The following is a 12,804-nucleotide window of genomic DNA, read 5'->3' on the forward strand; positions in this document are numbered from 1 at the left end:
CACGTGTTTCAAAAGGGAAAGGGATAACAATCTGGAAACAGGAAGTGTGTTCAGGTTGAGAACAGGGCAAATGAAACAGGAGTTAGGAGACAATATGACCTATAGAGAAGACACGGATTTAGAATTAAGACTTTGGTTAAGATCTCAGCACTGTTATTAACTGTGTGATTGGAGGAAATTTTAATCCCTTTGGCCCTATCTGAAAGTGAATAATGATGGTGCCCAACTGCCTGCGTCCATGAACTCAGCCCCCAGACAGTGGCAGTACAGCAGAAAGGGTGGGGTAGAAACCTTATGAGGCCAGTAAAATATGTAACTATATGTAATATGTAACTATAGGTTAGAAAAAGGCCCAATCTAGAGGCACCTGACTTTTGGCAATAAGATGAAGGGAGGGGGAACTTTCAAGTATTGGAAGCCTTGAGAAGCTTTTAGAAAGAGTGGTCAGTTTGGCAGTTGGGGAATAATCAGCTATCTTGAATTTTTAATGAAATTCTGGTAGAGTGGTGGTTTCCGAGACCAGGTTGAAGTGAATGAAAGAAAGTTATAGGAAGACTAGGAATTGGAGGGAAAAAAAGACAACCCAGAGAAATTCTGTTAAAGAAGTTAAGCACAAAACCAGAGTTGCAGGAGAGGTGGAGGTCCTGAGTGGGACATTCTCACTTGGCTTCACAGGATTTTTCCTTCCTACTCTCTGACATGCTATCCTTTCTTAAGCTTACTATGGACGGGCCTTTCCCTCTGTTCTCAGCTGCTGATCTTAAGGCAATACAAGGCTTCTGAGGAGAAACTGGGTTTGCTCCACACTGTCTCCTGTGATGGAAATTGTTCCGGGCCCTGTCCTTTACAGGTGCCCTCCAGCTGCATTTCCTTCTCCACTGTCATGACGTTCCCCCTTCCTAAGGGGAAATGTGTGTGTGTGCCTCTGTCCCCAAAACCTAAATCTAAGTCTGGATTTGACTAATTCCATAAAGTCAGTTTCTGTTGATTGGCGGAGGAGGAATTTATTATATAAGAGAGCACTGATACTTAAACATCTTTCTTCTAAGCTTAGGGATGCCTTTCAAAAAAACAAATACAAAACATTAAAACACCACCCAAGATGCATCTGTCCTAAGTTTTCCAAAATGTATCTTCCACTTACATTATCTCAGACTTCAGCTTAGCTCAGAATGGGGTATAAGAAAGGGCTCTTTATTTAGGGGTAGACTCACAGATCACAGTCCTCTGTGCAAGCGGGGAACAGAATCCAAATCCCCCAGCTGAGAGAGAGAGAGAGAGAGACCACGCAAGCTTTACTTCTATTTACATTTACAGTACAAGAGACCACACACAAGTGGGCTGGGATCTTAGAGGCTGCTGGCTAAAGGAATTCCCACACATGCTAATAGTAAATATAGCTGGCTCTTCAATGTTTGTTGTTAAGGTAACACGAGGCTTACACACTGTACATCATTTATTTTGGAAACTTAGTCCTGAGCTATTCGCAGTAGAGAGCAAATACCAAAACCAGCGCCACATAAGACTCTGTTTCATGCTGAGCTTGGACCCAGCTGTCCCAGGCCACATCCCAGATCCATCTGCTGGCAATCTGTGGGAGAGAAATTTAAAGACTCAGATAGCATGTGTTAAGTATCTTTTAAATTACATAATCTGATTTTTTAAAGTGTGTCAGTATCTCAGAAAATCATATTTAAGAAATAATTTGTTAGGCTGGGTGGGGTAATTCAAATGGCAACAACCTGCCGGGTGTGCTCAAAGCTCTCAGTTCCATCCTAGCATATGAGGAAAATCGAGAGGCTAGAGCAATGGCTCCACAGAGAAGAGCATATATTGTGTCTCCAGAAGAGCCGAGTTCAGTTCCCAGCACCCACACCAGATGGCTTACAACTGTAGCCCCACCTCCACAGGAATCTGTCACCTTTGGCCTCTTCACGGGCCTTCAGTCTTGAGCACACACCCCCATCCCCCAAATGCACACTAGATGATTAAAAAGTAAATATTATTTAAGGACATGTCCCATTCTCCCTTCTGTGGAGAGACTAGGGAGTGGGACTGCTTGGCTCCCTTCCTTGCTGGAGGCTGGGAGTTGCCTTACAGGGAGCCTAGGCAGGGTCAGAAGGCTCCAGAGTAGCTCTGCCTATAGCCCCAGGCTACTATTCCAGACCCAGCTTCTTACCACATTTAGAAACCTACAACCAAAAGCTTCCAGTCTTGTCTAGCAGCAACGGTGCTGATTGTATAAATGGGCCATAACTACTTTGTGATGCCTGCAAGGACAAGCTTTACCATCTGTGATGGATCCAAAATGGCCACACATTCTTCAAGGCAGGAACCTGGGGGAGGAGCTGAGCAGAGGCCATGGAGAAGCTGTTTACCAGCTTGTTCAGCCTGTTTCTTTACAGCAACCAGGACCACTGGTCCAGGGCTGGAGTCTCCCACATCAATCACTAATTGAGAAAATGCCCTGCAGGACTGCCTACAGCCCAGTCTTATGGAGGCAATTTTTCAACGGGGGTTCCTTCCTCTCGGATGATTCTAGCTAGCTTGTGTTAAGTTGACATAAACTAGAAAACACAATTGACTCAACAGGACACCTAAGCATATCATTAAGCCATATCCTTGTTCATCCCTGATCATACATCAATAACATCACAATATATCATATTCTTCATTACATGCCTAAATGAAACTTGCTGGTAAATTAATATTTATTTTGATGTTTTCAAGACAAGGTTTCTCTGTGTAGCCTTGGATGTCTGGCCTTGAACTCACAGAGATCCACTGCCTGTGTCTCCTGATGCTGGGATTAAAGGTGTGCATCACTACCCCTAGCTTACTGGTTAATTAATTTAAATGACATTTAAATTATCAAAATTGCTATGACCAAGAAGCAGGCTATATAATCTAGTAAATTATTGATAGCAAAATTGTATTTCTAGGCTAGTATTTTTTAAATAATTTGAAATGAAAAAAAGTTTGCTTTTTTTGTAACAAACTGACCTTTGTATTCAAGAGGTCCTTCCTGATCTCTACACCCTCTGGGAACACCTCAAATCTCAAATGAATGAATGTTAGGTCACTGGGGCACTTACATTTATTGCTTGACCAGTCTTTTGAATAAATAATACTTTTATAATGAATTTATAACGATGGTACCCAAATTCTTTGACTGCTGCCAATACTCGATCTGCCAAGTCAAGTGACAAATGAGAGAAGGCTTTATCATCATATTTGACATCTTTAAGACTTTCCTTTAAAAAAATTAAGAAAAAAGTTTCAATTTTTAAACAAAATGTTTTATAAAAGTAGAAAACATGTATCTAAATAATACATACAACTGTTTTAAGATACATAATAGTCCTGAAAATTACCATATATTATACTTACCAATTTATTTTCAGTAACAATTTTGAAAAAATGCTTTCAAAATTATGTTCAGTTGTCAAAAGCCAGGTTTGGTGGCACAAGCCTTTAATTCTAGCACTCAAGCCAAGGCGAATGGCTCCCTATAGTTGTAGGCCAGCCTGACTAGACAGTAAGTTCCCGGCCAACCACAACTACAACAGTGAGACTCCGTCTCAAAACCATGGGTTCAGCTCCCTTTATCACCAACTCTCGGGCTGTGAGTTCCTGCTCATGAGACTGCTCTGTCAGCTACAATAACCCAGTTTCCATTCTTCACTAGGGAGACAAAAGAATTTCAGATAGTTTCTGGAAATTCATAGTAAAGGAAGGAAACCTCGTGTGGCTGTGATTACATGTTGGCTTTATGTCACTGTATCCTCTGGGTCTCCTACTCCGTATGGCATCAACAACTTAGTGTATTTACTAATTAACACATCCAAGAAAGAGACGTGGCTCACAGACCATGACGCAGGAGCCTTTCTTTAAAACATAAACCAGATTTACTTTAAATGTATGACTGCTCTGCCTGCATACATGTCTGTGCACTGTGTGTGTTCTGGGGCCACAGGAAGGTAGGGGAGGGGATGGGACCTGTGAGATTGGAGTTTTAAATGGTTGTGAGGCGCCATGTGGATCCACTCTTCATCCCAGGAGCCATTCTTACAAACTGAGCAAAGCTGAACTGAGGAGAGAGCTGAGCACAAACAAACCCTTTGATTAACCGGCTTTCTGGGAGTGCACTGGACTGTGCACTAAGTTCTGGTGATAACAAATGGGCTACTATCAATCAACTGCATAGGAACAAAACGTCAAATAAATGTCCTCCTTGATTCCCTGCACCTTGCTAACTCTACCCTCTTTCCTCTCGGCTCCCTCCCAACTTCTCCTAGTGGTCCCCTGATAGGTTTCTTCCATGTATATAGCTGGTCTAAGGCCTGCATTTCGTCTTGCATCTATCTTCCCAATAGTCCATATCATCTGCTTTCTTCTAAGTCTAACTCAAATTCAAGGTCAGTCTTCTCTCAAAGTAAACCCAACACATTGCTTGTCTGTCTAGGAGTCTCTTTGACTCCATATTCTGACTGTAACTCTGGCCTCAGGAGCCAGGGGTGGCTGATCTATAGGTTGATCCAGAAGTTCAACCCTATTCCGTTTTTTCAACTTCGTTTAATTTCATTTACGTGGTAGAATCAAGTGAGAGACCAAAACTATGCACTCACATCACACACACTATTAGTGTTGATTAGAATTCTTTCCCTAAAACCATCAACTATACCATCTTTGCCAAATATCAATCACTGTGAAATACATAGTGAGCACTAGAGGGATGGAAGGTCGTAGAGAGGCTCAGATTATATACCCTTAAATGTGTTGCTCTCTCATGTAATTCTGACCTGAGACAGGGAAGAGGAACTTCTTCAACTAGCCTGACTTTCCTAGGCACATGTCTGGGATCCCTGCCTCAGCTCAAACACCTTTAATCAGGCTTCCAAACTTTTCTAACCTGTATCCCAACTAGTATACAAGAGCTTGACTCTGCCTTTCCACACCTTTATCTTCCTCACGAAGTCTTCCATGTACAGGTAGAAGTTACTGAAGTTTGCTTTTCTCTAGATTTGCCGTATAGTATTTTAATTCTTAGGTGAGGTGGAAACCTAAAGGGAGAGACATGTCTCCTGTAGACGAGGGGACTGCAGCTGCTGGAAACCAAATGTTGACCCTCGGCATGCAGACGCAAGCTGAGCTTCTGGTCCTACAGGTTGAGAATGGGACCCATAAATTAAGCAGTGGAGTGCGAACTTAAGTCCATTTCACAGTGAACGTCAGGTTCTCCAAACCCATGCTGAGCCAGTTATGGAACTGGCATGAGTAGAATAGACATTCTTAGCAGCTGCAGAAGTCAGTGCTTTTATTGAAGAAAACCTTCAGTGGAAACATTTAGAATTACCTCTACCTTACTCAAAAATAGTATGGTATCATGAAGGGGATGTATAAAGCATCACCACTGTGACTGTTACCACGTCCTCTTTCCATCTGTTTGGCTGTTCTGTAAGCTTGGCCAGGCAGCATCTACAGCTGCAGCTGCTGTATGGTACATGGTCTCACTGCAACACATCTTTTGGTACCATCTATGTAGTTACTGACATGGAAAAAAAGCCTTTTTCTTCATACCTACCCATAAGAGCCATTAGAAACAGTTTGCTTTTAGTTAGCAAAGCCAGACTAAATCCTACCTGAAGTCTACCAACTGTTCAGCCCTGTAAACAGAGGTGGAGTTTTCCTGTCTCAACAGCCTGGTCCCAAATAAAACATACAGAGGTTTATATATAACTATAAATGCTCTACCAATAGCTCAGGTTTATTACTAACTAGCTCTTACATTTAAACTAACCATTTCTATTAATCTATATATTGCCATGTGGCTGTGGCTTTACCTGTCCTCTAGCTTCTTGCTTCTTGAGCGACTTGCTGGTATCTCCCTCAAGTCCGCCCTTCATCCCTGTCCTCAGTTTGATTTTCCCACCTAACTTTATCCTGCCTTTCTATAGGCCAATATGTTTTATTATTAACTAATGAAAGTAATACATAGTCACAGCATACAGAAGAATTATCCCACACACAGCACAGTCCCATGTCAGAATTTAGTTTACAGAGAACTTGGTTGTCTTTCCCTTCAGGTTCAGACTGAATTCAACACTCAGAATTGTAGGACCATTTTGCCTCTATATTTTTACAGGGAGTCACTAGGGAATATACACACACCTTCCTCAATAGATATCACATGATTTATTTTGACCTAGCATGGCCTCAATAGTCTCATAGACAAGTGTCTACCACTGAGCTATATCCTTGGGCCCTGATTACCTTTAATATCTGCTGGATTTTAGTTTCTACTGAATGTGCTTGGAATTTTTTCAATGGCTCCATTCTATATGAATTAGCAAACTTTAATTTTGCCAGGGCACTCTTCCATTCTTTGCCTATATCAGCAATTGAATCATCAAATGGAGGTTCCACATACTGAACATCATGAAAAGATTCTCTCAGTCTTTCTCTTAAGATCTGTGCATACTGAAAGAGGAAGGGAGAAAGATTACATTTCAGACTTTAAGAATCTGCATACACTGGAGGCTGAGCTAACAAACCTGAAATCTTCTAGGCAGACTTCAATGCAGTCACTAAATCTTAAGACTATTAACTTCCAACTATTAACAGTTTCTATTATCAATTTGAGACTAAATAACCACCTGAGAGATAGGCTTTTGGCTTGCCTAAGGAGGATTATTATTATTACTTTTTTTTTTTTGATTTTCGAGACAGGGTTTCTCCGTAGCTTTTTTTGGTTCCTGTCCTGGAACTAGCTCTTGTAGACCAGGCTGGCCTCGAACTCAGAGATCTGCCTGCCTCTGCCTCCCGTGATTATTTTGATTTGATTAAAGATAATGAGAAGACCTATCCTGACCTGTATAGAAAGGAGACAGTGCGTGGAGCACAAGTAATCACTGCTCTCTGCCTCCAAAGTGTGGATTCAATGTGATCAAAACCCCTGCTGCCGTGACTTGTCTGTCTTGGTGGACTGTACCCTGGCACCATGAGGCCAAAACAAACTCTTCTTTATTAAGCTGCTTTTGTAAGGGTATTTATCACAACAGGAAAAGTAACCATGACATACACAAATATAAAATATGCAAGCTTGTGTGCTTATATCTAGAATACCTAAAAAATATCCAAAAGGCCAAGAAACAAGAGTAGCCCCAGAGAGTGCCTGAGAGATAAAGATATAACAGCTTTCCATGTTTCCTTACAACCTGCAATTATGGAAGTATTATCCATACATTTAGTTATCTTTAAATAAATAACAGATTTAAGTAATACACTATAAATCTTAACTTGAAAAGATAACAAAGGCATATATATTATATATGACATGAAATGTATCGGTCCATGATCTTTAACACGATGCCATCTGAAGTATCTAATTTGTGTTAATAAAATAACTGGAGCCCTACCGATGCGCCCACCCTGTGACTGTGGTGCAGTGCATGCGCCCCAGGCTGTCTATGGACACTGTGGGAGCAATGCTGCACATCTGTAGACGACAAAGCCACCTAGCAGTTTCCAGATCTGGACAACACTGCTGCAGCTCCTGGATCACCTGCTTGGCCTTAGAGTGGCGAGCTTCATTGTCTTAATAAGCGGGAATTTCTTTCTGTACCTACTTGCTTGGCTAGAACTTCCAGTTTCATGTTGACCACAAGTGATGAACACGAGATGAATGGACAAAGCCTTAGTCCTGCTGGGGGCAAAGTTTTAGTCTCCTACCACTGAATATAATGTTGGCTATGGGATTTTAACACGTGGATTTTTAATATTCTGATAATTCCAGTAGTTTTTTCATCACGAAAGGGTAAATTTTGATAAAAATGATTTTTCTTAATCAATGGATATGATCACATAACTTACTACTTCGTTGTATTACTACATTGGTAGACTTTTATATGATGACCTATCTTTGCATCCAGGAAAACCTGGTCACAGTGTATAACTCTTTGAAGACTGATACTAGTGCTTTTTGCAAAGTGTTTGGTTTTTCTTTTGCAATAATATTCACAGGGCTATTAGTTTTCTTTTTTGGTTTAGTTACGCTTTATTTGCCAGCAGGTGGTGGTGTATGCTCTGGTATACATACAGAAAGGACACATAAAAACTTTCATGTACAAATAAATCTGTGTACACATATTTGTGTACTATTCTAGCTTCATAGAAGTTCACTGAGGTGTATAGACTTTGGATCTGGTTAATTTCAGTGCATAACTTTTTTATTTGCAAGTTTTTATAATAAAGTTTATTGAAAGCTAAAAAATTTCTATGTTGGAGATCATGCATACCCAGGGCCTCGTTCACGGTAGAGAGATGCTCCACACAAGGCAGATCCGGCACTGCCATTTTTTGAAGGTGTATTACTGAAATCTCCCACTATAATGTTAGGCTGGTGTATGTCTCCTTTAAACCTATACACTGTCCTCTCACATACTCGGATGCTGCACCATCTGTTGTATATTTGCAAGAATTGGTCTGTCTTCCCAGACAACTGGCCCCATCCTCGCTAGGCAACGCCTTACTTCATCACTGATGGCTTCACTTGCTTTGCTTTTGCTTTGCTACTCCTACGTGTGTGTGTGTGTGTGTGTGTGTGTGTGTGTGTGTGTGTGTGTGCTTTTTTTAAGACAGGGTTTCTCTATGTAACAGCCCTACCTGTCCTGGAACTAGCTCTTGTAGACCAGGCTGACCACAAACTCACAGAGATCTGCCAGCCTCTGCGTCCCAAGTGCTAGGATTAAAGGCATGCACCACTACCGCCCAGCTAAATGTAGGCTTTTTTGTTTGTTTGATTGTTTGTTTGTTTGAGACCGGGTTTCTCTATATATCTTTGGCTGTCCTGGAATTCATCCTGTAAACCAGGCTGGCCTCGAACTCACAGAGATTCATCTGCCTCTGCTTCCTGAGTGCTGTGATTAAAGATGTGCACCATCACTGCCCGGCTAACTTCTACTTAATTTTAATATTAGTGTGTCTTTCTCCACCCATCTACTTTTATGTATATTTTAAGTGACATTATAAACACAGTTGAGTTCTAGTTTAATTAACTCTAACAACTGTTGTTTTAAATTGCTGTATTCAAACCAATGATAACGTGATTATGGAACGACTGGATTAATAGTTATGGTATTTGTTACTCTTTTCTATTTGATGCCCTTGTTCTTTGTGTTCTTGTCTTTCATTCTTTTCGATTGTGACTTAAACTGAGTATTTAATGTGACTCCTCTCCTCTAGTTTCTCAGCATTTTAATTCCTCTTCCTCCACCTCCTCTACTTCCTCTCATAACACCAGAGTTTGCAAAATATGTGTTGCAGGTAATTCAAATCCACTTTCAACTAACACTGTAACACTCATGGACAGTATAAATTAATATAACAAAATAACTCTAATTCTTTCCTCCCATTCTTTCTGTCATGCTGCCCTTCATCTCACCTGTAACAGATACACACTTAACATGTATTCATAAGCAAACATAACTGTTTCTTTCCTGTTACCTGTTAGAGTAGAAAGAGGAGCATTAAAGGGAGATAATATGGTAATTTCTCCAAATTTGCTAAGCACAAATGAACAAGACATTGTGAATGCAATTCTTCCTTGATAATGGTTCTTACTATATATACTTTTACTGTACTAGAGCTAAAACCTTTCCTTTTATTTAGACAAAAAGGAGGAACTATTGTGGGAAGTTTGTACACTGTTCCAAGATGTATTGCTGTAACTGGTATGATTAAAAAGCTGAATGACCAATAGTTAAGCAGGAGGTATAGGTGGGACTTCTGTGGAGAGAGAGAGAGAGACAGAGAGAGAGAGAGAGAGAGAGAGAGAGAGAGAGAGAGAGAGAGAAGCTGGGAGGAGGAATCTAGGCACACAATTTCCTCAGCAGACATGTAGGCTAGTCAGATGTGCTGCACTAAGAGGTAACTGAGCTACATTGTAGAACACAGATTTGAAAAAATATATAGGTTAATTGCTAGGTGGCGGTGGCACATGCCTCTAATCACAGCACTTGGAAGGTAGAGGCAGGAGGATTTCTGTGAGTTTGAGGCCAGCCCGGTCTACAGAGCTAGTTCCAGGACAGCTAGAGCTATTATTACACAGAGAAACCCTGCCTTGGGGGTGGGGGGGAGTTAATTAACTTATAAGAGCTAATTGGGGAAAAGCCTAAGCAAAAGTCAAGCTTTCATAATTAATAGTAAGTCTCCAGGTCATTATTTGTGGGCTGGCAGTCCAAAGTTAGTCCAACAAGAAAGCTTGCTACACACACACACACACACACACTCGCAGGCGCGCACACTTAGAAGGGGACTATAGTAGTTTACCCATTACATTTCAGGTTTTCATACCCTACCACTAAAGCCTGAGCTTTGGTATGCTGAGTCTCTCTACCAACTATCACTAACCTCTGTGGTAGTAATTTGTGCTATAATCACTTTTCTAATGTATTTAAAAACTGATTTGAGGTTTGCAAATTTTTACTTTTATTTAAATGTAGGGACTTCAACTTCCTTATATTACACTTTGGAATTCTGTTTTTTAGATATATTTTAGCTGCATATGGTATTCTAGGTATGATTTTCTTTCAGTGAAGATGATGCTCCAGTGTTTTCTGATTCAGATGGTTTCTGAGAAGCCTATTTTCTCTTTCATAGAAATATTTATACCACTGGTTTCAAGTATGTCTCGGCAAAATTTCTTGTGCCTGGAATTCACTGAGATTCTTTGGTTTATGGGTTTAGTTTTCATATTTGTCTCTTTTCATCTAGAATTTCAAACATTATTTGTTAACCTTCCTTTATCTTTTAGGAACTCAAATAACAAGACTACTAAGACACTTCACTGACCTTGAACACCTTTTCAAAACTCTCCCCTCATGCTTCTAAGCGTACTGGTCTTCTTTCTGTGAGATGAAATCTGTGAGCTCATTCAGTCACCTGATCTGACATGATGTTTGTTTACCGAAGGCTAATTCAACCTTTCTCTTAAGAAGCAACTGCTACCTTCTTTCTACTACAACACCCTCAAGGGATACACTATTAATGTACTTTATGACTAGCCGTGTTTTCAAGGTTGCATGATTCTTCTGGGAATAGGACACATGAAGCTGCAAATTAACCCTTAGTGAGCAGACTACCTTGAGAACTGCATTTCTGACATTTCTTCTTTATGTATAACACTGGTCACTTGATTTTGCATACCCTTATTAAAAGTACTTTATTCTTTCAGCTGAGATGAAATCCTTATCATCTTTTTAAATGCCGCCAAATTTGTTATCAATATAAGCTACTATCTGTTGTTTATCTACATGGTGGCTACTTACAGACCTAGAACAAACTGAGCTTACTGGTGTCATTATTCCAGTGAGATATTTAATTATTTAGCAAAAGTGGTATTTATTATGGTTTCAAATACACATTTGAGTGGGATTGACAAAGCTGCCAATTTTTAGTAATCTGGCCCAAGTAATCTCTGTTGTAAAGACCTAATTCCTGCTAAGCAAAAATGCATTTTGTTGGAAAGATGGTAGTAATTCACAGACAAGACAGAAAACCATAATAACTAGACTCAGAAAGACACAAGGACATTCCAGTTTGCATCTGTCATTATAATACACTTAAGCCTTTTCTTAGGTCATTAAATAAATCTAATTTTGTTTCATCTTGCTACAAAGTTTAAGTTGTCGCCTACACCACTAAAGCCTACCAAGCTGCAGACAAGCTACTTTTCTGAAAATACTGCCTAGAAAAACAGGAACAGACACATGGGGCTGGAGAGCGCCTGCAGAAGACACAGCGGTCCCCAGCGACTACTTGGTGGCTCACAACCACAGCTGCCACTGCACATACACCCAGGCACACATACCTGTGCATAAAACAAATGAATCATTTTCTACAAATGAATTTGGGACATACTGATTCAAGTGTGTCCTGACTTTTCATGTTCTCAGAAACACAGAAACCACTGGCCACTTGAAATTAACGTTCAGTGTTGGTGAGCAAACAAGTGGGGTCCTGTTCTAATTTCTTTTTAATTACTGGCCTACGCAGTTTTTACCTTCAGAGGACTAGACTTTAAGGGATGACCTTTTCTACTGCTATCAGAGAAATAACTAGATTATTTTTTAACTTTCCTCTTAAATATTCTTCAAATAACAAACAAGACTGCACGCCATTATTTTTTCCTAATGTACTCTCTTTCTCTGTGTTGATCTGCACGCCATTATTTTTTCCTAGTGCGCTCGCTCGCGCTCTCTCTCTCTCTCTCTCTCTCTCTCTCTCTCTCTCTCTCTCTCTCTGTGTGTGTGTGTGTGTGTTTAAGGTGCATATATATGGTATAAACTCGCTTGGGGTTGGTAAGCTATGTATATACTAAAATTGCGTTTGGAAGGCGCAATGTATACAACTATTGGATAACTTTGGACATTGGCCAGGTAAGTCTGAAAAGAACTGGGAACAATCTTGTAAAAAACTTTCCATTAGTTAACGTATGGCTCTTTGGATTTAACAACGAACAACCCTCGGCCTTCGACGTCTAAACCACATGGCTCGACCTAAACTCGCAAGGGTCAAGAAAACGGAAAGAAGGTGAAGGGCAGTCATCCTCCCCGCGGCTCGGGACGACTGGGACAGAGCAGCTTCGTCTAGGGGTCGGGAAGCTGCCTCGGGCCTGCGCTCGGCACTCACTGCCTCCTTCTCGAACATGCTAGGCCTCCTTTCCCTCTTAGGCGCCACCGGGGAGTGATGCGGCGCTTGGCTGGCGGGCGGCTTCGTCATTCGGGCTCGCCGGTCCATCTTGAT

At 40.8% G+C, this 12,804-nt stretch overlaps 1 protein-coding gene across 2 annotated transcripts; it reads right to left on the bottom strand.

Annotated features, from left to right (window-relative positions):
* Positions 1–869: 869 nt before the first annotated feature.
* Dynlt2 (dynein light chain Tctex-type 2) lies at positions 870–12,799 on the bottom strand. Of its 2 annotated transcripts, XM_050135727.1 has the most exons (4): positions 12,691–12,798; positions 6,274–6,480; positions 3,096–3,254; positions 870–1,591 (listed from the first exon to the last, which is right to left on the bottom strand). In XM_050135727.1, exons 1-4 carry the CDS (start codon positions 12,796–12,798, stop codon positions 1,481–1,483), a joined length of 585 nt encoding a protein of 194 aa, XP_049991684.1. In that variant the 3' UTR covers positions 870–1,480. The 2 variants fall into 2 exon arrangements, with proteins under 2 accessions (XP_049991684.1, XP_049991683.1); XM_050135726.1 differs by lacking the exon at positions 6,274–6,480 and having other exon boundaries at positions 12,691–12,799.
* Positions 12,800–12,804: the final 5 nt, after the last annotated feature.

This window comes from Alexandromys fortis, unplaced genomic scaffold (genome assembly GCF_014885135.2).
Source record: "Alexandromys fortis isolate MF-2015 unplaced genomic scaffold, M_Fortis_MF-2015_v1.1 scaffold_23, whole genome shotgun sequence".
Taxonomy (NCBI): domain Eukaryota; kingdom Metazoa; phylum Chordata; class Mammalia; order Rodentia; family Cricetidae; genus Alexandromys; species Alexandromys fortis.

Coding starts and splice junctions, on each gene's coding strand:
- Dynlt2 (XM_050135727.1), bottom strand. CDS start 12,798: ATGGACCGGCGAGCCCGAATGACGAAGCCGCCCGCCAGCCAAGCGCCG. Junction 3,255..6,273: donor AAATCCAGCAGATATTAAAG/GTAATCAGGGCC, acceptor ATTTTTTTAAAG/GAAAGTCTTAAAGATGTCAA. Junction 1,592..3,095: donor AGACTGGTCAAGCAATAAAT/GTAAGTGCCCCA, acceptor TCTCTCCCACAG/ATTGCCAGCAGATGGATCTG.